This window comes from Balaenoptera borealis, assembly GCF_965194805.1.
Source record: "Balaenoptera borealis genome assembly, chromosome: 12".
Classification (NCBI taxonomy): domain Eukaryota; kingdom Metazoa; phylum Chordata; class Mammalia; order Artiodactyla; family Balaenopteridae; genus Balaenoptera; species Balaenoptera borealis.
The window spans coordinates 65,939,629-65,965,349 of record NC_138869.1 but is presented as its reverse complement, the minus strand read 5'-3'; the positions used below and the strand labels follow the sequence as shown (position 1 = coordinate 65,965,349).

General features: G+C 39.2%; 1 protein-coding gene across 2 annotated transcripts in view; it reads right to left on the bottom strand.

Annotated features, from left to right (window-relative positions):
• The window catches only part of COL21A1 (collagen type XXI alpha 1 chain), a 203,008-nt gene that overhangs the window by 99,768 nt on the left and 77,519 nt on the right, over nt 1-25,721 (bottom strand). For both annotated transcript variants that reach the window (XM_082347146.1, XM_082347145.1), the window contains 3 exons: nt 20,719-20,781; nt 7,311-7,364; nt 7,166-7,219 (listed from right to left, as the gene is read on the bottom strand). In XM_082347146.1, coding sequence (XP_082203272.1) covers nt 7,166-7,219; nt 7,311-7,364; nt 20,719-20,781 — 171 coding nt within the window. The remainder of the gene's footprint in view (nt 1-7,165; nt 7,220-7,310; nt 7,365-20,718; nt 20,782-25,721) is intronic.

Genomic DNA, 25,721 nt, shown 5'->3' with positions numbered 1-25,721 from the left:
TTTGTGTGTTATTGCAACATAACCTACTCTATCCTAGCTGATGTCTTGCTTGTGATTAATGATAATTTACTGAATATGCAAATACTTTCATTTTCTAAAATATAGTAAACATTCTTGAGTCCTCCAAGAAAATTCCAATTAAAAAAATTATTTTGAGGAGTCACACTCTTGATTCCCACTGAGTTTACAAGAGATTAGAATCAAAGAGAATCCAAGATTTGCAGTAAGTTGGTTCCATTTTCCCCAGGTTGCCTCGAAGCTTCCTGACTGATAACAAGCCTTTGATAAGCCTGCCAATCTCACAGGTTGATCTAGAGTGTCAGTCTCCAAAGTTACGTCAAGATTATTTATTTGAGTAGCAAGAGAATATGAAAACTAATATTTTAAAAATCTCATTCTTTCAAAATTTCTCAGTGTGTCTGTGTTTTCAATGCACATAATCTTTTATTCAGTAGCATAGCATATAATTCATACATATATATGGGACTACATGCCCCAAAGACTTTCACTGCAAAGATTTTGCAGTTTAAAAGTTTGATGATCTACAATATACAGGGAACTATCCCTCCTCCCTTGAGAGAGTTTTTTTTTCTTTCTTAAAGCCTTTATTTTTGAGACATGGAGGAAACATCTCACAGGTACACATGCAAAAGTAAGACCATGAATCCACTGTCATGGCATAATCAGTGCAAACTATCACTCATCTATCCAACCTCCTCCTCCCTCCCCTCCTCCCCCGCCTTCTTCCCCCCTCTCCTCCCCCTCCTCAGCTGCTCACAGGCATTGGGCCTTCTCATGGTGCAGACATAGAGCAAAAGAGGAAGAAATCACATTGTTAAAAATAATTCTGGCCAAAGCAGAAAAATATGGTGAAAAGAAAAGAAAAGTAAGCCAGACTGAGATCCAGACATTTTATTTCAACCCCTGATCCTTGAGTAACTTCAGGCAGACGATTGAAGTTCCTCATTTCTCAGTTTCAAAACTGTACAATAGGGTTCATTTACTTTACAATTAATGTAAAACAGGCAGAGCATGACTTACTCTACTAACCTCATAGGACTTTTTGCAAGGACAGCATGTGATAGGCAATGCATGTGGATAATATCCACACAAGACATGTCTAAAAATAAAACAGAAAAATGTACACACAACAGGAAACACCTTCAGCACCCAACATGTCAAAAGCCTTACACATCTTCCTGTTCCTTCTCTTCTCAGTTAAAAACCACTAAGTGTCACACAGGACCAGGACAAATAATGATTTCCTGAGAAGTGTTTAAATCTACTAAAATGTTCCCTTTCTAACGTGCGATGGGCCTTCCCCTCGGGTTTGGGCATCACCATTGGACTACTCAGGTCTAGGAAAAAAGTAGATTCCTAAGCTCCTAATATACGATCCCTGCCACAGTTTATCAATGACCATAAAACAGAGCACACCCAAAATGAAGATGAGAAATAAGAGTTTAGAACCAAGATGAAGCATCCTGTAAAAATTCAATAAAAGTTGTAAGTTTCCCAATGATGCCAGTGGAGAAAAAGGAAACAGGACAGAAAGCAGCAGAGCAGCCAAGAAATGAGGCAGGACATAGAATGAATGGTTCATCACCATAAACTGAGATGCTGAATCCATTATAGGGCCCTAAAAGAAAAGAGGCTGAAAGATCAGGAAACAATCAAAACTTTGCAAAAAACGTCCACAGAAGTAGTGAAAACCTGAGCACACACAGGTCAGCACCACATGGACAGACAGAGGGATGCTCAACCAAGCCTGACTTTAGAGAACATTTTGGGAGGCCCTGCTGCTTTGGAAGAAAAGCCTCTGAGGAAAGGAGGTAGGAAAGAAGGAAAATGTGGTACCACTCCTTCCATAAGAAGGAGGGAAAGTTTTCTGAAAAATCCCTGCTTGTAACAATTTCACAATTTCTCCAGATTCTGATGAAACAAAATATTTTATTAGAAAAAAAGAGTGTATAGATATGTATTTAATAATATTTTATTATTTATTATGTGAATTATACCATTAATTATACCAATATATCGATTATTGCTATGCTTATCACAAATATGTATATATATTTGACACATACATTTAAACTCATATACATTTATATTTAATAATATTACAATAAAAAACTCTATTAAGGGAGGAGAGGAAGATGTGGTACATATACAATGGAATACTACTTAGCCATAAAAAAGAATGAAATAATGCCATTTGCAGCAACACTAGAGATGATCATACTAAGTGAAGTAAGAAAGAGAAAGACAGATATCATATGATATCACTTATATGTGGAATCTAAAATACGACACAAATGAACTTATCTATGAAACAGAAACAGACTCACAGACATAGAGCGCAGACTTGTGGTTGCCAAGGGCGGTGGGGCAGGAAGGGGTTGGGAGTTTGGGATTAGCAGATGCAAACTATTAAGCAGAGAATGGATAAACAACAAGGTCCTACTGTAGAGCATAGGGAACTATATTGAATATCTTGTGATAAATCATAATGGAAAAGAATATGAGAAAGACTATGTGTGTATATATGTGTGTGTGTGTGTGTGTGTGTGTGTGTGTGTGTGTATAACTGAGTCACTTTGCTGTACAGCAAAAATTAACACATTGTAAATCAACTATATTTCAATAAAATAAAAATTTTAACATCTTTATTAGAGTATAATTGCTTTACCATGGTGTGTTAGTTTCTGCTGTATAACAAAGTGAATCAGCTATATGTATACATATATCCCCGTATCTCCTCCCTCTTGTGTCTCCCTCCCATTCTCCCTATCCCACCCCTCTAGGTGGTCACAAAGCACCGAGTTGATCTCCCTGTGCTATGCGGCTGCTTCCCACTAGCTATCTATTTTACATTGGTAGTGTATATATGTCCATGCCACTCTCTCACTTCATCCCAGCTTACCCTTCCCCCTCCCCGTGTCCTCAAGTCCATTCTCTACATCTGTGTCTTTAGGACAGGAATAAAATAATTTGTTTAAAATGGAAAGAAAAAACTAGTGACACAGAAGAGAGGGGCTAATGAATAACACAAAGTAATGGAGAAGGATGAGACCCAGAGCACAGAGGAGGGCTGGACATTATACATGGACAGTTCATCCATATTAACAGAAGAGAGGGTGGAATATAGGTACACACACAGCAAAGAGGGTAAGTGGGGTGGGAAGAGGTTTAGGGAATTCCTGTCTGATTGCTTCATAAGGGGCACTTCAACACTGCGAGAAACAATAAGGGATAAACTAAAGATATTTTCGGAAACATTTACAAATCGCCATCATCATCATCGTCATCATCACTAACAGTGTTTAATTTTGGCTAGGTACATGCATGATTTTATTTAGTCTTTACAGCAAGGCTATGAAGAAATACTTATAGTCCCACTTTCTAGATTTGGGAAACCAGGTTTAAAGAGATTAAGAAGTATGACTAGGAAGGTGAAGCAGTCTGAAATCAGGGCACAGCCTGGAACCTGTCACTGCATTAAGCCTCTCCATCCTGCAAAACACACACACATAACCCCGTGTTTGGGTCATGGTGCTATCAGAAAGCTACACGGGTAGATTACTCTCCCTATTCAAGAAATAAGAGAAAGATGGCCACTTCCCTAAGTTAGTTCTGTCTCTCCCTCTTATGTCATTACTGGCTTTGTTTTAATTTTTTAAACTTTTTTTTTGTCTTCAGGAACTCTGCAAGAAATAAAGGCACTAGCATGTTAAATTTTTTACATATTATTCTCTAATAACTCTTTTCAGCTTGGTCCTTTATTACTGTTCTCTCAACATATATATTGGAGTTCCTTGATTATGACCAACTATGTAATAGATATCACTATAACATCACTTCAGCTTTTGCCTTTCAAAGTGCAGATAATGGGGTTTATTCATGTAAGAAAGGCTCGCTCATTACATGATACTCTGTTCTGGATGCTGAGAGCAACCGGACAGTGAGATCTTGAAAGGACAATTCAAATGTTTAACACTGTAATGAAGAAACTAAACAAAATGTATCTTAGATAGAATTAATATATTTTATTTCTTAAACCCAGAGAAACCAAGTGATGAGTTGGTACAAATCTGGCTAGATTAAAAAAATTATTAATACTTCCTGTGTCTCCAGAATTGCATTGCCATAGAACGTTTCATACTCAATTACAAAACCTATATAACCAATTAGAAATACTCAATTAGAAAACCCATAAAACCCAACCAACCCACCTTAATGTAAGTTTTAACAAAATATATTTCTCCACACGATTTAAATATATTAGGTTTCCTTAAAGCTGAGGAAGTTCTTTGAAGTACTTAAAGTATTTCTTAGAGTGCAAGGAATATCTTTAAAGCATGTTATAAAATGAGTTACCAGTTGAAGACAATTTGGTGGATAAAGGATCCTTTCAATTTTGTAAATTCAGGGGAAAAAACCCTATGCAAAATCTATACACATTCTATTTCCTGATATGTGAGGAACAAATGTTACAGTCAGCAAGAAAGTGCATATAATTTTAATTATCTTAAGTGGAAACTCCTATGGGAGTTTCAGTGGAAATCCACAAAATGGAAATTATTCTGGGAAAATATCTTAACAGAGAACATTACCGTGTGGAACAATCCCCTAAAGGCCATGGGTGATGCCTGGAAAAAATGCCCTGAGCGATCACAAGTCAAGGCCATCTCCAGGGTATGTTTTCAACCTTCCCATTTCTGAAAGTTAACAAATTGTATTCTAGAGGAACACCCAAGGAAACGCCTTTAACTAACTCACTAAATTATTGTAGCTCTAAATAAAGAAATCCCTGCATCCAGAAGGAATATAAGGAGGGAATTTAGAGGCAGCACGTGGTGATTTTAGGCCCACAATGACCATGTCAATCAGAGCTGACACCCAAGCAATGAACTTCAGAGAACAACACTGAATGAAATCACTACTGGACTGAAAACAAAGAACTTTACATAAACATACGTCTTATTCATCTTATCTTCTTTAATAGAATGTGTGGCTTTGTAAAAGTCACCCACTTCTATTTTAAACACAGTGCAATGACCCAAAACGATAGAGCAGTTACCTTAAGATGTGACTAATAGAAGTATTGTTCTTTTTAAAAAATTTTTGTTTTATTGAAGTATAGTTGATTTACAATGTTGTGTTAGTTTCTGGTGTATGTCAAAGTGATTTTATATATATATATACATAATTCTTTTTCATATTCTTTTCAGTTTGGTTTATCACAGGATATTGAATATAGTTCCCTGTGCTATTCAGTAGGACCTTGTTGTTTATCCATCCTATATGTAATAGTTTGCATCTGCTAATCCCAAACTCCCAATCCATCCCTCTCTCCCTTGGCAACCACAAGTCTGTTCTCTATGTCTATGAGTCTGCTTCTATTTCATAGATTATTGTTCTTTACTTTTAAATAAAGTATTTTACTCCAATTCTTTTAAGATAAATGAATAAAAAGCCTCCTTTTTATTTTGGGTCTCTAAAACCCAAGTCAACACAAAAACAAATAAATGTATTCATCCATCCATTCCTAAATACACTTATTCATACAAGCATACTTTTATATATTCCTCACATCCCCAAATCAGGCTACTTGTGAGAATGTTAAAGCAACAGCAACAATCTTGTAGACTAGAATGTGGGTGAGGTGCCTGACATGTGGTCTCCTAGGAACAGGTATCCACACCTTCCTAGTGGAATCCCCCATTCTCCTAGAGGAGGTTGGAGGTCTCTCATGATACCCCCAGAGCATAACAATATAAGACTTCTCCATTCCTGTGGGCCTGGCCTGCTCTCCAGCACCTCTTAAGATGCACCTCCATCATTTTAAATAGGCAGAGATTGCCAGTGGCTAAAAAGATTCATAGAGGCCCAGGGCCACTGAGGAGACAAGAGGATTTTGTACCACTTCTTCCAGAGTTCTATCAATTATTGCTGTTGTTCTGCCTTCCCTGGCTCTCCCCACATTACAGAGCTGCCCTGACCTATTCCATCTTCTCTGTTTCTTTTCCAGACACTAACCCTTCTGTTTGCTCTAACATTTCTTGCCCATGACACATGCCAGCCCACCCCATGTGACATACCAACCACAACCTCGCTCCTTGATAAGTAAAACAGAACAAAACAACAGGCATTTATTTAAGGAAAACCCTGTGCCAGGGACCACACTAAGTATTTTTCATATATTATCGCATTTAATCCTTACAACAAAGCTATAAAGAAATCCCCAGAGTCAACGTAGAAAATAAGATTCAAAGACATCAAGTCATGTGCCAAGATCAAACAGTTTGAAAGCAGCAGACCCATCATGAGATCTGCCAGGGGTCCATCCAGAGATGATACTTGAGCAGCTACAATTTTCTATAACCAGCATAAGCAACCATAAAAACATAAAATAGATGGAGTCAAGATCAGTGTTTCTCAGGTGTGAATGCTGTGCACACTATTTTTAAAAGGCAATCATTTTGCAAGGATTGGAGCTAGAAAATTAGTACAGGTTTTTATCAAGAGCAAACAGAAGGTCTTCAAAGAACGTAGAAATAAGACTGTGCTTTAGGAATTAAGCTAACAAATCATCATGGGGATTCGAGCAAATTCCAATGGGCATCTTGGACGTGGACCAGCTACCTGGATGCAGGACTAGATCCCTGGGGAGGTACTAAAATATTGAACATATTTAAAGAACATGGCAAATCTCAGAGCTGTAAAAAAGGAAATCAGACAAATGTTGTCTGTACCCACTGAATCCCTACAAGAGAAAGAAGTCCAGTAAGGCTAAGATAGATTTCTGCTGTGGAGATGGACACGTGGCTGTCTGCGGCTAACACGGGAACACACTCCATTCACATAATGCTCTTCCCTCTAAGAAGGTAGCTCCCTATAGAGCTTAATCACAGAGAAGGAACATGGTACCAGGACAATACCAATACCTGTACCATCTGACAGTGGTCATCTAGTGATAACCACTTTGATCTGGTGATAAAAGCCTCCTGTGAGCTTGATCAGCCAACGACCACTGACACATTTCTGAGCTGACATCTTGGAATTCACCAAGACGAACACTATTGAATGGGAGTCATCACAGATTGCATCCTTTGTCTTTGAGTGACTAAAACAACTGAACACACCTTTGCTTGTATGTATTTACCTTTTCTCCATCTCTCCCCAATTCTCCTTTATAACCTGGCAGTCCTCGTGCTCCCTAAATTAACCACAAAATAAAATTCTGTTAGTTAGGTGTTTTGGTTCACTAGAAATGGTATTTCTAAAATATGTATATACAGATCACATACTTGTACTCCTGGGGATCCTGGAACACCTGGTGATCCTGCCATTCCCTGATATCCCTGAAGAAGAGGAAACAAGAAGTAATTAATATTTCATCATATTTACACAGAGCAGCCCTCCATTTCAGAATTCATTCCTTCTCACATTTCTCACACCTTACGACTTCACTTCGTGACTGTTTAAGAAACCAAAATAACAAAGTGGCAGAATGCTTAATAAGGAATTCACATCCTTCAGTCTTTAGGAAAAAAGGTCTGAAATATCTCTAGCTCAATAAAATTATCCAGAAATGCTTTGATTAAAAGGCAGGCTCTGGGAGGGAAATAGAGAGCCAATGTTCACAGTTCCTGGAGAAATGTTCTGCACATTAGAAACATATTCAATGTATTCAAAAGAAAAACATCTAGGATTGGAGGATTAAACAAATGTAATACATTTTTAAACTACCTTATGGCCATCCGAGTTAACCTCTGGAATAAACTACACCTGAATGAATATTATTCTTCAGGGTAAGTCTATAACAGCCTTTGGTTTGCCCATTTTAGAAAGTTTACCCCCCGAACATGGCTGTGACATGTCCCCACACCTTCCAAGGCTGAACCATCTGCTGAGGTCACTTTCATCTCCACTTCTTCCTACGCATCCCTCCAGAATCTGGAGCTTTGGTAAAACAGCACAACTTTTTCAGACAGAGGCAAAGTATTCAATCTTCACTCAGCACACGGCAACTAAACTCCAAAACAAACTTGCAGTCCCTCAACATTTATCTAGGTTTACCAGGGTCAATGTCGGGTTGACTTGGACCACTTGGCACCGGCAAACATTTACCTCTCTTATTCACATCCCATCTTCCTCGGATCTTACTGTTTGGGTACAGTATTCTGTTGTCAAGAGTTATTTACACAAATCTCATTAATGTTTCCAATAACATCTTCATTCTTGAATCTAAAACCTTCGTTTCCATGTGGCTATTCATGGGTGTCTGCATGGATCTTTGTATTCACCCACCCACTTGTCAGTACATTTTTAGCTGTAATTTCAGTTAAACATCAGAAACATCAGAATGCCCTGCTTTTCCAGTCCCATTTTCAAATATTCCTCTTACTATTCTTTGCTAGCTGTACTAACAATAATAGCAATACTAATGGTTGTCCCAGAAAGATCAGTCTTAGATTATTGTTTTTCTCCTTTTATATGCACTTGCATTTCTCATTTTGTAAAATGCTCTCAGCTACTCCCAGAATGAGGATGACTATATAATTTCCATAACCAACCATCAGCCTTTCCCCATTCAGTTGTTCACAGAATTATGTTTTCTCCTATATTCCTCAAACTCAAATATTTCTCGAGTCCATTGGTCCCATCCTCAAACATTTTACTTCACTGTGAACGAGTCTCATAACCAACCTCTTCATACTCCATACAAAACAACCTGCAATTTTCAAACTCATCATCTGCTCTCTGGGCTGGCACTGTCTCTGTGTCACTGGATTATGTTCCCTTGAGATTAGGGACCAGGTATCATTTATTTCTATATCTCTATAGAGGTATAGAGAGCATTGAACAGAGCATCTGCTACATATTTTGTTAATCAAACATTGGAAGAATTCACTTCCAAGTCATCCATGCTGCACGCAAGTGTGAAAAAACTCTCCCCAAGGAACCACGTTTGCTTGAGCTGCTTCCGGTTGCAAATTGAAACTGTTAGTAATACCGCGTGGCTCACGTTCTCAGGATCAGTGAGGAGAAAGAAGAAAATCAAGCTACACAGTTTGTTCAGCCTGGTATCTCTGCCAGTCTAGTTATCACTGAATCTCCTTCACTCTGGAATCAGATGGGCCTAGAATTGTATTTCAGCTGTCACTGCTAGCAGATGCCTACACAGAACCAGGTTACCTATAAATGCCACCTCCTAGGATGTTCTTTAGATCCTTCAAAACCCATGTGCACTCTCTGGATAGTCTGACATGACTTGCAACATGCTATTGTAACTGGAATAAATAATAGTAACAATGATTTATATAGTATTTATCATGTTCCAGACTACATATTTCATATATGTTAATTCACTTAATCCTCATAGCCACCCTTTAATGTAGGTTCTACATTATCCCAATATTCAGATGAGGAAACTGAGAACTTGCCAAAAGTTGCATAACAAGTAAGTTGACAGAGCAGATGGAAATACCCTCTTATCAGAAAATGCATCATGGCACATCCAATCTTAGGATTCTAGAACAATTCATTGGATTCAAGGGAGTCCGTTTGCCAGACTAGTTTTAAATTGGTTAGAATTCTGAAGACCCAGAGGAAAGGAATGTTCATAAAATTACTCAAAAGAAAGTTACTATGTATCAAAATGGTTGGTCATCAGAAAAGTTCACATTTAATGAATTATTTGCTTTCACAGTTTTTTCAAAAGTTAAGCCAAATGTCATATCTGCTTTATTAATTTTTTTTCAGAAAGTTAATCTTTTGTAGAGGATCAAAAGCTGCCATGCCATCTCTCCCCTTCGAAGAAGAAATAAGTGAACGTGTTGCATTTGTTAGAGAGGACACATCATATTTTAATGGATTAAAGCAATGTGGAGATGCCCCAAACAATGTTCCCAGCTCACCTCTGACTTATAATGTGACCTCAGGCAGACTCATCACATCCCCAAATCCTGGGAGGCAACACAGTGAAGTGGAAAGGCAATGAATTTTGAAATTGGAAAAGACCTGGGGCTGAATTTTTCCTCCTCCCTTGACTTTCTATGGGACTTGGGCTAAGTCATTTTGCCTAGCTAAGCCTCAGTTTCTCACCATAAACTAGGATAATAATACCCACTTTGCTTCTGAAAAGAAACAAATGGACTCACAGGTGAAAAAGTCTGGCAGGCGTAAGGAACTCAGTAAAGGTGAGCTTCTTTCTTGTCTTCAGACTCAGTGACTATTGTGCAAAGCCATGAGAACACTTCTGCAGAATGTTATTTTGTAGTCTTAATGGCCACCGTTAGAGCATGAAGAATGGCATGGCTGGGCATCACATCATGACAACCTTTCTTCAGCATGCATACAGATCTAATGCTGAACGTGTGAACAAGGTCTCTGTGTATTTTTTAATGGCCCTGTTTACTTTGTCTTTAGAAGAACTGCAATACAGGAATAATCAATGCTTCCCACACTATAAGAACCAGCTTGTTGTTGTTTTCTTAACGTACAATGAGATGCATTCTTGAAAACTTAGTTGTATCAAGATATTCAATGATTATTTTAGAAGTTAGAGGAAGCGTGATTAGCAACAAAATAAAGAAAAACCAAAACCACATTCAAGCTGGGAAATCCCAGGGCAAATCACCAGGAGAAATTGGATGAAATTCAGAACAACAAATTTTGGACTAAAAATCAGGAAAATAAAGGTTAATGGGGAGGAATATTACAACACAGAACACTTTCCGAGAGGAGCAAAAAATAAAACATTGGTTGACTCATAGCAGGGTACATTAAAACAAGAAAAATGCCCTGAAACAGGAAAAATGATAAGCTTTTTATATAGCTTACTGAGTTTTTCTTTTTCTGAATATACAAGTGTCTGTCTTTTCTTGTAGAACTGTAGCTTTCACATGATCAGTGACCAACTAATACTGTTCAACATTAATTTTGCCATTTTGCAATTATTAGCAGGCCCAAATACCCACCCTACCCCCAACTGCAAGATTTCTGAGAGTATGTAAGTCTTTTCCATGTTCACACAAAGTCTCTTTGTAAATGAGTCATTTTTAGGAAAAAAATATTCTCGCTGCCAAATTGTAGGGTTGAAGAATACAGAATCAATTTACTTTCTTCCATGATTCAGAGTTCCGATGCTCCAGGAAAGATGTATAGCTTTGAAAAGGAAATTAAGAAAATAAAATCATCAAATGTGCAAGGGTCACAATCTCTTCTGAGCCCAGTTCTAACCATACCATAAAATATTCTGCCAATCTAAATGTACAGATTTGTTTCAGTAGTGAGGATAGAGTCGTTGGTTTCCTTTAAATATTCTAAACTTAAAAACGAGAATGAAATCTAGAGAAATCTCTTTGGATGTCACTCTCCTTTTTAAAATATAAGAAGGTGATTTAAATTTTATACTATTACATAATTTTCTTCAATGTTTCCCAGAGTTCCAACAGAGACTCTTATGTACCCAGCCAGGGTAATTAGGTAACCAAAATTAAGTGTATACTTTTAATGTGCACTGTGGATTCCTCTAGGCATTGGCAGAGTTTATAAGTCTACACAACTAAATTCTAAGAATATTCATAAATCTGTCTTTCCAGGTATATCTACTATAGAAACTAGTTTGTCACCTAACCCAACTATGAGTCAAGGAGTTTATAGGGTTTAACTGATTGCTCAAATTACTTGAGTAATAGATCACATGAATATCTGTAAAATTTCACCTGCGCTGAGATCTAAGGAAGAACTGTGATGCCATAAGGGTCAAAGGGTAGCAGTCAGGGGAAGCTTCCAGAAGACACAGGCTCAAAGGAACAGTCAAGGAAGCACAGTGCAGCAGAGGGAGCCCTTCAACGTGTCCTGCAGTGTGACGGGATGAGACACATCCATGGAGAAGAAAGAAGAGAGAGAGCATGAGGAAGCAGCCTGCAAAACAGGACCAAAATGGGAGGATGGAGGCTATGCACACAGCATTGTGGGTCTGATGAAGGACTTTGATCTCTATCCAAGCCACTCAATCAGGGGGTCACACAATCAGACTTGAGCTTTGCACATGAAAGGAAAACACTGCCTGCCTTTGACAAGTAATCTCTGCAGATACGGTTCTGTTCTCAGATTCACAGATGCAATTAAACTTAGCTAAACTGCCTCATTCCCTGGGTGAGGTTACACTTAAAGTTATACTAAGCTTATTTCAAAAGGAGAATGCACAGCTTTTTAAGGTAACTGATACCTTCTTAGTAATTCTTATTTCCCACCCTAAATCTCTATAGTTATGCTTTATGTTCGAAGGACGATGACCAATAGCTAAACCTCATTCCCTCTCTTGCTGTCCTATCTTTTTCATAGTACTTCCCACCATCTGATATTATTTACGTATTTATTATTTTATAATTATGAATTTATTACCTGTCTCTCCCCAGTAGAATGTGATATTCAAAACAGAAGGATATTTTTTCTGTTTTCTTCACTGCTATATTCCCTTAGCCTAGAAGAACACGCAACAAATATCTAGTATGTGAGTGGATGAATGAAATAATAGATAAATAAGCAAATATATAAATATTGAGTCCAACCAGTCACCAGTACCTAGGGCTCTAAAAATAATAGTAGAAACAGCCCTGCATTCATATAGATTACAATCAAAAGAAGACACAATGGGGCTTCCCTGGTGGCGCAGTGGTTGAGAATCTGCCTGCCAATGCAGGGGACGCGGGTTCGAGCCCTGGTCTGGGAAGATCCCACATGCCGCGGAGCAACTCGGCCCATGAGCAACAATTACTGAGCCTGCGCGTCTGGAGCCTGTGCTCAGCAACGAGAGGCCGCGATAGTGAGAGGCCCACGCACCGCGATGAAGAGTGGCCCCCGCACCGCGATGAAGAGTGGCCCCCGCTTGCCACAACTAGAGAAAGCCCTCACAGAAACGAAGACCCAACAAAGCCATACATACATACATACATAAAGAATGTAAGCAGACAAGAATAGAATTAAAAAAAAAAAAAGAAGACACAATGCCGGCATGAATTGACCTTTAAAATCACAAGTGCTAGATGTGCCACCAAACAATTCCTTGAATAATTTAATTAAATATACAGATAGCATTCATATACATGTAATGATTATGCACATATTATTATTATTGTATATACTACCTATATAAAATATAATGTAATCTATTTAAGAGACGCATGACATAAACATGGAAAGATCCATATATGAGATTTACATAAGGGATGTGTTGAAGGAAAATGAAGTAGCTAATCCACTAAGCTTCGTCTAGGAAAACTTTATAGAAGAGATGAGTTTTAAATAACGTTTTATTAGAAAAAAGGAAGATAAACTGCCCAAGCAGTGGATATTTCATTTGATGCAAATGGTCCACATTTTAATCTATCAGTGAGACGTTCAGAAGGTGTGTGTGGCGGGGGGCGGGGGGGGGTTGTTTAATGGCAGCGGGAGACAGGGAGACCATAAGCAGTTTTGGTAAGGAACCAAGACTGAAGGGAAGTGAGTTCAGGTGGAAACTGTTCTCTCTAGAAGGATGTTTCATATACTTCATAATGAGGCCACTTCCTGTTATTCTTTATTCCAAGCTACATCATAGCCATTTCTTTGGCCTGTATCCTAATGTATCCCATTTTCCAGGTCCTTCATCTTCATGGCACTTGGCCCCCAAACCCCCACAGCTCTTAAAAGATTGAGTCCACAGTTGCTACCATATTCAATTCAGAGTCTGAAAAGAGGAAAGCATAAGAAGCTTGTCTGCTGGGTCCTATTGTTCTATTACTAATTATCCACCCCCCGTCAAACTTACTCTGCAAGCCTAGTTCTCCTCCCTTTCCTCCTTCTCTCTGCCACCATTCTGGAGGATTTTAGAATTTGAGAAGAGCATCTTTGCTGGGATAACACCTGAAGCTCAGTAACTGTGCCCCCCCTCCCCACCCGGCTGTCTTCTGAGTTTACTCTCTTCTTCTGAATGAATTCCAGATCCTACATACTCCTAACGTGTAGTATCCCAAACCAAATCCAACACTGCAAAAGCAGGACTGTAGTCTTCCATAATACATACATCACATATTACTAAGAAGACCAAAAATTGCATTAGCCTTTGAGGCCACACATTACATATGTTAATTCCTCTTTCGACAAGGTTAAATTTAAATACTGTCTCACAGACAAATATTCTGGTTGAATTTCAGTTTGTTAGAATGGCCATTCTCCAAGTTGACCAGAGCTTTTTGGATCGTCATGTCACCCCAAATGCCAAAATAAATTCCCAAAATGAAATCAAGAATCAAAAATTCTTGAAAATCATATTAAGTCAATGAACATAGAGTATCGAATGCTCAAAAAAAGAACACTGGAAGAAACAGCAAGAGAAAATATTTAATTGTGGGGAAATTTTACTTTTCTAAAAATTAAAACCAAATTTGTAAACCAAATAAAGAGAAGAACTATTGACAACATCTATAGCAAAAGATTCATTATCTTAATGTATAAGAAGTGCATTAATTGAGATGCAAAATACAAGAAAGGACAGTTCACAAAGAGAACTCCCTCTGAATGCCAGACTTCTATCCTCAATCACCCACTTACAATTTCTACTTGAACATCTAACATAAAATTCTGATCTATCCAAAGGCAAACTCCTGACTCCCCTTCCCCGATTTTCTCTACCACATCTCACTGGAGTCACCCTTGACTGCTCTCTTGCAAACTCACATCTGATACACCAGTAAATCCTGGGGGCTCTAACTTCAAAATATCCCCAGAGTGTAGGCAATTCCCTTCCCCTCGCTCCTACCATCCTGAAGCCAGTCACCTTCATCTCATTCCTGGATTATTTCAAGAGCCTCCTGTCCTCATCTCCCTGTTTTTGCCCTCATCGCCCTAACATCTATTTTCAACTCAGAAGTCAGAGTCATTTCTTTTACAAATAAGTTATGTCACATCACAGCTTTATTCAAGACCCTCCCATGGCTCCTGAGTTCACTCCAATTGAAACCAAAGTCAAGTGGTCACAAGGGCCTGAAGGCTCTAGGAGGCCCCTCATTACTCCCACCTACCTTACACCTTCATCTCGAGTACCTGCCCCACCCCTCTATGTGTGGTTTGAGAAGGCCCTGTAACTTTGAAATTCCCCACCTGTGCTGACTACCACTTCTACAAGGTTTAATCCCACAGAGAAAGCGGGCCCCTTCTGGCATCTCTGGACCATCCAGGGACACGCTGATGGGTGTGGGGATGGAGGGGGGCACTGCATCACTGAGGTTGACCTGTTGACCAGTGCACTCTTGTCTATTGGAAGTAGACGTGAGTCAGTCTTCAGTCTTCAGCATGGTCAGTCTTCCTGAATCAGTTCTTAAGGCCAATAAGGAAAATCATCTCCAAAATGCTGAAGCTTGGTCTAGCCCACCTTTCTCTCTTAACAAATATGACTTTAATGAAATCTTAGAAAATCAGCATTGGAGAGAACCTTCTTATTTTCCAGATGAAAAAACTGAGGCCCATAAAAGCAAACCAACTTTCAAAAGCAAAGAAGAGGGCAAAACAGCCCCAGATCTCTCCAACAACTAGCTGGGTCTTTGGGTTCAAGGAAGTACTTTCCTTCATGAAGAGTAATTAATGACGACAGAAAACAGATGGAAATGAACACCATAAAAATACAAACTTCTACAAAATCATAAAATAGTCCTATTATGTTTCCATAAATGGCCTTCTTAAAAAAAAAAAATCAATGTCATAGCAGTGCAGTGCCTTTAATAGCTGTACTACTCTGAAGTACCTAACAGGATATATAAATATTTCCTCTGCCTCTTTTTTGATAATGATAAAATAGTAAAATAGTAATATGCTCAGACACTGTGCTGAGAGAAGTTATTTAACTGATAGAGAAATTAGAAAGCAGTGGAAGGATTTGAAAATAGTTCTTTAATTTTGGTTGAAGGCATTTTCCTTATGAAAATTAGTATTTCTCCAGAGTGGAATAATTTCCTATTTAAAGCTTCAGTTGACTTGGCCTGGTTATGTGAAAAAGATTCAAATTACTGATTGAGGGGGGTTGCACAGAGCCAAATCCAAACAAAGCAGAATTCCCTTAGAATTGTTCCATCCAAGTTTCCTTGGCCAGATGGCTTCAATCACCAGCCAGAGGCCCCACCCACACTGCCCCACTCCCACTGCGCTGGCCCTGGACACACACTAATGACCCTCAGCTGTTCTGGCTCCCAGGCTCACTTTCTCTTCCTGCCTGGTCACCTAACCTCTTATCTCCTGCAGAGGGAAAAAGACAGGGGAAAGGGGAGATATTTAAGAAAAAAGTCATCCCTTTAGGTAAACAGGATTGGGGTAGTGTATCAGTTGCCCACTGCTGATGTAACAAATTACCTCAAACAGAGTGGCTTAACACAGCACATACTTATGTTTCCGGAGGTCAGAAGTTCATAATGGGTCTTAGGGAGCTAAATTCTTGGTGTCACTGGGAGGTTGAATTCCTTCCAGAGGCTCCAGGGGAGAATCTGTCCCTTCCCTTTCCCAGCTTCTAGAAGCTGCCTGCATTCCTTGGCTCACAGCTGCTTCCCTCTCATCTCTGCTTCCATCACCCACCACATCTCCTTCTCTGACTGATACTCCTGCCTCCCTCTTATAAGAACCCTTGTGATGACACTGGGCCACTCAGATTAACCAAGAAAATGTCTTCATCTCAAAGTACCTTTTGCCATGTAAGGTACCATACATATTCACAGGGCTTGGAGTTAGGATGTGGACATTATTCTGTCTACTACAGTAGGTTTCTTCTTTCTCTAACATCAGATATTACCTAATAGCATCTAACATCTAATGTCAGATACTACAGAGCTATATCTATACATACACACACACAAAAACACAAATATACATGTACTGAATGAGATGAGACAATGAGCCTACTATAGCTTAAATGAGAGTCACAGAGTATAATATCCATGATTATTGTATCAAGTTAATTATAACTAATTTCCAGTACTTCATTCGTGGCAAAAAGGGCAAACTAGAGCTGATAGCCTGTGGAAGGCACTCACCTCTCAATATTGCCTAGGACTTTGCACCACTAGAAAGACAAAAGCCTAAATAATTTGGCACTGCTGTCAGGGGAGCTCCATGTCATCACCAGAGGCCAGCAGGTGACAAGTCGAAATGTGAAGTGTCTCTGCTTTGGAGTTGAGACAGCACTGCAGCTGCCAGCAACAGAGAGAGCATGTCCCATGGAAGGGGTCTCCAGGCAGAGGGCTCATCTTCATAAAACCCATCCCCCTCAGTATGATCAGGGCAGAACTCCCCCAGGCCCTCGGGCAGTATCTTCAGCGGGATGAAGGGTTTGCAGTGAGGGAATTCACCAAGGTCACATGACACCTGCAGTTATCGCAAGAAAGGGATGGGTTATAAGAGAAACGACAAGGCAAGTGTTGGCACATAATGGGAGTTGAGGATAAAGGCAAAAGGGGGAGATGCTAGGTTTGGAATCTATTCATTTCATTCAACTCAAATAGAATCAATCTGATGATAAACTTCTTATCCTTGCACCTAACAATTTCTGTACTTTTTGGCTTGGCCCTCTAACCCCCATTTGAAGCTTTAACTGCCTAGACTCTTATCCAGGCCACAGTTTTCCTCTTGTGACTGGAACCAATGCCCTCTTACCTACCCAAGGATTTTCTTCCTGTAAATATCCCTTATCTCCCAAATCACCGAATTTTCCCCTTCTGCCTCATTTTCATCATCATAAAAACATGTTCTAACATCTCCTATTGTTTCAAAAAACCCTTTATCCCACACTCTCCCCATGCTACTGCTCCAGTTCTCTGTTCCCCGTTACACCCCTCAGAAGTATCTATGTTCACTGTTACCATTTTATCTCCCACTGTCTCTCTTGAACCCATTGTTTAATCCTGCTTTTCCCTGAAACCCCATTTATCAAGGCCCCTAATGACCTCTATCAAGGAAATCCAATGGTCTAGGCACAGAGCTCATTTTTATCAACCTCATGGCAGCAGTGACACAATGAATGGCTCCCTTCTTCAAATGCATTCTGCACTTGGCTTCTGGGATTCCACACCCTCCCTGTGGTCCTCCTACTTCACTGACTATTCTTTCCCAAATTCCTCAGCTGGATCCTCCTCCTATTTTTCTCTGTAACAGAGCTCTAAGCTCAACTCCCTGCCCCCTTCTCTTCTCCTGTTATCTGTACTTACTCCCTGAATGATCTCATCGGCTCTGGCAGGCTTACATACATCCACATGCTACAGAGTCCTAACTGTGTGTTTTCATTCTCCAACACATTCCTGACTCAAGATTCCTGTTTCTAATATCCTAGGAGACACCTTCAGCAGGTCCACAAATGCATTCTCGATGTCTCCCCAAAAAACTTACATCTCTGCCAATGTCGCCCAGCTCAGGAAATGGCACCACAATTCACTCGGCTGCCCAAGCTAAGATCCTCTGAGGCTTCCTTGGCACTTTCTCTCATGCCTCACATCTAACTTGACAGTGATTCTTCTCAGCTTCACATTAAAAAATACTCCAGACTCTGACCACTTCTCCCCTCTTCCAGCACATCGCCCTAATCCAGGCCACCCTTACTTCTCACTCAGAATGTTGAAATAACCTCCTCCATGTTCTCCTGCTCCCACTCTTGCCCCATGTGAATGAAAAATGCCACCTGCCCTATCAGTAAACAAAGGATGTTGCAGCCATCAAGCCATCACATTACAACCACCCAGACTGTAATCCCTGAAGGAACTCAGGATAGAAACAGGATGCCCACCATCAAGCCCTCAGCCACTGCAGCCACCCCCAATGATGTACCCTGAGGAGACTCAGGGTGGGAAAACACAGGACACTGACCCCAGATAGCTGAGGGGCATATCAAAGGAATGATTTCAATGAGCCTGGACTCTTGCATTTTCCCATACATAGAAAAGCACTAAATCCCTTAACTTGAGATGTCTGGTTTTCTTTAATTAACGGTAATCTTTTGATGTTTGGACTCCCTGATCTTTGTTGCAAAAACCCCTATATATCCTGGCCCCTCCCTCACCTCTTCAGAGCAGTCCCTTAGAGCTCTCTGAGAGGCTGCCTTCCAGGCTTGAAGTCCTCAGAAAGTCCACCAAATAAAACATAATTCTCAACTTTTAGGTTGTGCATTTTTTCAGTTGACACATATAATCTGCTGTCCACAGAATATTCATATTTATCTTTCTAAATAGTAAGTCAGACCACGTCACTTCCTTTCTGCAGGCCCCCTCATGGATCCATCACACTTGGAGTGAATCCCACTGAGTTGGCTCAACAGCACCATCCCCATCTCCTGGCAGCTCCTCAGCTCCAAGCTGGCCACCACTTTGTCACCTCTTCAGACTCCTTTCTTTGACATCTCTCTCAGAGAGGCTCACCTGTATATTTAACCCCTTTCCCATGCAACACGGGTGTGAAAGGCGCCAACACACTGTCACTTCGAAAGTTGGCTGTATTTTTTGTATTAAATTTGTCAGCAAACCTCTCTCAGGGACTGAACAAGCTCCCTTCTATCCTGATGGTTGGGGTGTTGGTGGTTTAATATGAGGCCTGTGGTTCTTTCGTGCCTTGAAAATTATTGACACACAGTATATAAACCTTCCCATGCTTCATGGAAAGAGTTAACATGTTGTGATAAAGTCTCCCAGGAGATACCTTTTTTTGGCGACAATTATTTAACATTCAAAAGCTATTACCTCATGTTTATTTACTGTGATAAACAAGCTGACTTACCTGTAAAAATTTGCCTACGTTGCTTTAAAGTGGTTTTGCTTTGTTTCCTTAATTCATAAATATCCCTAAAATTCTCTTGAACCTTAGAGGATATTTGTTTAAGTCAGATTATAAGTATACTCCAGTGCATATATTCTTAGGAAAATAACATCACCTTTGGAAAGATTTTTAACTTGAAAACTTTAAGACACAAAGGGAAAAAAATAAAAGGATTTCTGAGCCCGTATATTCATTGATATTGAGAACTCACTGGGCAATTTTTTAATGTAGCAAAGATGTATGCAGTTGTGAAGATACCTAAAAGGAGACTAGAACACTACTTCCATTGACCAAGCTAGCCTTAACATGGCCCTCAGCTTGACTAAACTTCAGCGGCCTTCCTCCCAAGTCTACACCCCTGATCTCCCTTTTCCTACAGCATTTACTTTAGAAAACTGAAAATCAATCGTAAATTCTTTATCTGCCCCCTTGAGATGTAAATCTTTTAAAAAGCTTCTTGCCAGTTTTACAACCCAGGTCTTTCTCCAGGACCTGAGAGCCATCGTGTTGAAATGGAACCATTAAGGAAACAGCACCACAACACCCATTAAGGAAACAGAGGAGATGACCCTAACTTGGACAGGTGCCAAGTAGCAAACACAGATGGCCTAACCTTGAGGAAGACATTTGTCATGCTCAGGAATAACTCCATTTGCTCATCCCATTGATCAATCTCCCCTCAAAGTCCTCCAGTACTTTTCTCCCAGCTCACGCAGCCCTCAGGAGCCCTCCCTCCCCCTGTTTCAGCTGCGTGGAGTTGAGCCTCTCTCCCCTATTACAATAGTCTTGAGTAAAGTCTTCCCTGCCTGTTGAATTTCGCCCAGTGCAATGTTACATTGACCCTATAATCCCAGTACTGGAGATGACTAAGCTTTCAGTACTCACAGGCTTACCATCTTGACCAGGTTGTCCAGGGTATCCAGGGTTCCCAGGCTGTCCAGGGTCACCCTAGAGAGGAAAAAAAGTTCTCAGTCCAAAACAACCAACCACACTGATTCAGCCAGAGCCCATCAAGGTTCAAAGCCAATTCCATTATTTGCAGCTTTTTGTATATTGAAAAACAAACAAACAAAAAATAAACAAACAAAGATGGAAATCCCAAAATAGGGTTAGAAAAATGATATCATATCTACCTTAAAAATTAAAGGCTTTTTATTATGTAAAACTTTCAGGGATTTAATTCTGTGAGCACAACAGGTATAACAAGGGAAGTACTTTTCACTGATGTAAAACATCAGTATTTATAGCAAGAGACATTTTTAGAATTCTGAACAAACTGTGCAATGTCAGAACAACTATGGTTTCAACGACAGTAGTATTTCACTCAGAAATCTATAGATTTAATTCTATTCTAGATGTTACACTACAGATATCCATGACCTATGATATAATAATTCAATTGATAATTATTTTTTAATATGATATCGCTTATAGGTGGAATCTAAAATATGACACCAATGAACTTAACTATGAAACAGAAACAGACTCACAGATATAGATAGAGGACAGACTTGTGGTTGCCAAGGGGAAGGGGGGTGGGGGAGGGATGGATTGGGAGTTTGGAATTAGCAGATGCAAACTATTAGATATAGAATGGATAAACAACAAGGTCCTACTGTATAGCACAGGGAACTATATTCAATATCCTGTAATAAACCATAATGGAAAAGAATATGAGTAAGAATGTGTATATATATGTGTGTGTATGTATATATATATGTTTAATTGAATCAGTTTGCTGTACAGCAGTAATTAACACAAAATTATAAATCAGCTATACTTCAATAAAAAACAAGAATCTCTACCTTAAAAAAAAAGGATTTTTTTAAAAAACAGCCCATAGGCTATGTGATCTTCCATGTGGGACTCAAGTTTACAGCTGCACAACAGTTATTTCTTTCAGTCCAGTCAGTGTGTCTCTGCCTACATTTATAATCTCATTTTAACATAATGATAAACTTCTAGATTTGAATATTTTCATGAAAGCGAGGCCCAAGCCAAAGAACTCTGCACAACCCCCAGAGTCCCTGAGTACATTTCACACCTAAAAAAGGACCTTTGCCCTCACAAACCAGAGACCTTCAAGGAACATTATTCCTTACAGCCTGGCAATGAGCCCAGGCCCAACGGTCAGTACTGATCAGTCAGATGGTCACCACCCATGAAAAAAGGCAATGAAAGCAACATTTTTTGTGAAGTGAGGGTGTTTTATCATTTAATTCTAAGAAATACTTCAAAAAATAATATGAGGGAATTCCCTGGTGGTCCAGTGGTTAGGATTCTTTGCTTTCACTGCCGAGGGTGCAGGTTCGATCCCTGGTCGGGGAACTAAGATCCCACAAGCTGCGGGGTGTAGCCAAAATAATAATAATAGTAGTAGTAATAATAAAAATAATAATAATATCATATCCATGTATTATGGAGTCCATGAGGTCCACATGGGGTATTTCACCAAAAAACATCATGTCTCGGCCATCAGTATTGGTAAACTACTACAGACAGACAACTGATTTCAATTCAACAGTGCTTCATATCTACATCAAGAAATCATTCACACATACCACAGTGGTTATACATTAACTGAACACCAGTGCTAAGGGTATTTGCACAGAGCCAAATATGCTGATCTGAAATTCTACTTCAGGCTACTGGCGAGGGAGGTTTGTTCCTGAAACATAACAGGAAAAATGGAAAGAACTGTGTGAACTCTATCAAGGACCCAATGAAGAAAGGATGGGTTTTTCACCTACGATTGCCCAAGAGGTTTAGCTTGTGGAAGGGCTGAGAAGAAGGGAAATGCCATTTTTAAAAGAGATAGAAAAAGAATAGCTGTAAATCGAGGGAGAAAAATAACGCAGGAACATGTAATTTCTTGCTGAAGAGGTACAATTTGTAATTCTAATCCAAAGGCACCCAGTGTCAGCCAGACATTAAGGGGGCAGCATTCCTGTTCTCTAGGGTGTTAGATTTTTTTCTTCTTATTTTGAGAGGTTCCACACTAATTTCTGGCCTCCCTGCCATCTCTCTTTAAACATGTTCAGATTGGCCTCACTGCCTTTCAACAGATTCGATCTCTTTTTTTTCTCCTGGGAAGACTCTTCCTTTTCCATTTGAGTTAATATAACAAAATTTCCAATCACTGCACCTTCCTTGTTACTGCATTTTCTCCTGATGTCTTTTTCTACTGAAATGCTACAGCAGCTCCCATATCACTGATCATTTATTCATAACAAGAGTTTTCTCAAAATTTTCCCTTGATGGGTCTTCATTTATCATTTGGATTGAGACTCCTTGAAAACATGGTCAATATTTTCACCTTTTTTGGACAATGCTGGGTACCAAGTAGAAGTTCAATAACTATTTGCTGACTATTTCCAATCAGATCCAACCTCCTGTTAATGACCTCTTTACTTGCAGAATATTAATTATCAGCAAAATCTAGGACATCAAAAGGATCTGAGAGGCTTTAACTTCTACGATGATGAGGCTGAAATAAAGTTTTGGCATGAGAAGAAACCGGATTTGTGTTTTTATGCTGCATAAAAGTACAAAATATACTTAACAATAATATTTTAAATGAATCAAAACTAAGTTTCCAAGAGAAAAAAATCACCCACAAGATAAATCCAATGTGACTTCTTAAGGAACAGGTCAACAGCCCCAAGAGGGAAAATAATCTCTTTTGCAGGTTCTATTATTTCTGGTAGGTTTTACTGGTTATTTTGACTATTGTCTTACTGGTTTATTTGCAAAAACTCGGGTAGGTTTGCCGTTGTTTCCATAAAATTGGAAGAATAAAGTAAAACCCTAACTGATTTTCGAAGAGAAGCCCAATTAGAATAAAAATTCAATTTTATTACTGTAATAAAATCTGACACCCAACTTTTACTGACTGTTTATTATACGCTAAGCACTGCTCTAAGAAATTTACATGTATTAAATTACTTAATCCTCACAATAACCCCACGAAGCAGGTAATTTTACTGTTCCCATTTTACATATAAGAAAACTGAGACCCAGGAAGGTTAGGTAACTTGCCCAAGGTCACAAAGCAGCAGTAGAGGTGAGAACTCAGCCAATTCAGCTCCAGACTCCATGCTCCTAAACACTGCTCTCTCTGCCCAAATCAAAATGCATACACTGATCAGAACCCTACCCAGGGAGAGCTAGCAAATTTAACATGGAAAAAATTTTCCAAATACATCAAATTAGACATATGACCTATAATTATATAACTGTGACTAAATTCTCAATCTGCTTTCTTCTAATTTAGTTCAAACATTTGCAATTTTAAAAAATAAGTATTCAGCTGAAAAGCAGTTCTTACTTATGATGAATTGATTTTGTGCCACAGGATTTCTGAGTTGCTGACAGGAATGGAAACATCATGGACTAAGTTAAAACATCCCTGCACATGGCCTTGCAAGTGTGCAAATATGAATAATTAAAGTGAGAAACAGTAATGCTTGCAAAAGTAAGCTAATATTTTAAGTTGCTCATCTAAAACAAATGCCTCCTAGGTCCAAATCCCATGTTTCCAAGCTCTCTTCTCAAAACCCTTGTGCCTTCAGACTAACTACTGGCCTCCACAAAAGTATCTGACCTAAGACCTATTCCTTTCTCGAAAACCAACCTCTTCCCTCCCTCAAAACTCAAACATTCTCTTCAGCTAGAAGGAATCCACTTGGTTTGGGAAAATTAACATAAAAATGTGAATGCCCAGTGGCTCCTGAAATTTCCCAAATGCTTTTGTGTTTTAGACAGAGGCTACTTTGATAAGCCAAAGGAGTCTCTAATCAGAAGAATTATCAGGGTGAAACAAAGGGCATCAATACAGTTGTAGAAAGAATGTTATTTCAGAGAAAATAAGTTATTAAGAAATTGCTCCTTCCTAAAAAAGGGGAAAAAAATGCTTTCTTTCCACTTCTGCACTCATAGATCTAACATTTAAGATTAGATCAAATGTGGGGAGTTTGTCCCCATAAATGTTCCTCCAGCTATGAAGTGGGAGAAGAAGCTGCCACTTGCATGGATAGGTCTTTTGGAAGGCAGCTGTTTGTAAATTGGGAATTGCCTGGATCTTTCACATAGAACAAAGGCATTCCACATAGGTTAATCAGGAGGAGGGGTGAATCTTTTTTTTTCAATGTTAAATAAAAAATACATTATTATTAAGCACTGTGCTAGACAGTGGAATTCCAAAGGAGAATTTAGTTTGTATTAACCTTCATTGTGAAGTGTTTGCATATAAAAATCATTCCCAGAGAGTCATTAATTTAATCACTCCCTTTGACATTAAGGACACAGAATAAATAAGCCAGCCTCATACAGGGGCTCACAGCCCCGTGACAAATATATTTTTCTATGAATACTGAAGAGTTATAATGCCATGAAAAGTCCAAGTATGGGATACCATAGTTAATTTAACCTGGTTTTGCAATAGGCATGTCATATTTGTTGGAAATTGAGAGAACTTGAAGCAGATGACCGACTTTATCTTAGAATAAGCACTTACCCACCTATCCACACACAAATTTCTCCTCTGTTTCAGTTTTATAACAAAACTCTCAGCTCCAAGAACCCGATTTCTGGCTAATGGGAAGACTAGATTCTCCTGCACAGGTAAGTCTGCTTGATGGAAATCTGTAAAACTTTCCAGAGAGCATCTCACAAAAACAGCCAATACGTCTCAGTTAGATGTATAGTAAAATCGATTCATCTGTTTTAGTTCTGATTCCGTTGAACTAATTAAAACTCTATCAATTTCCCAGGCCAGAAATTCTCTAAAGGAAGAACAATTCAGGGTGTTGCTAGGGATTCTGTTTTTCACTTGCAGGTCCCTGATGTGAATAAGGAACCACCTCCAGGGGAAAGGGCCCTAAAAGGAT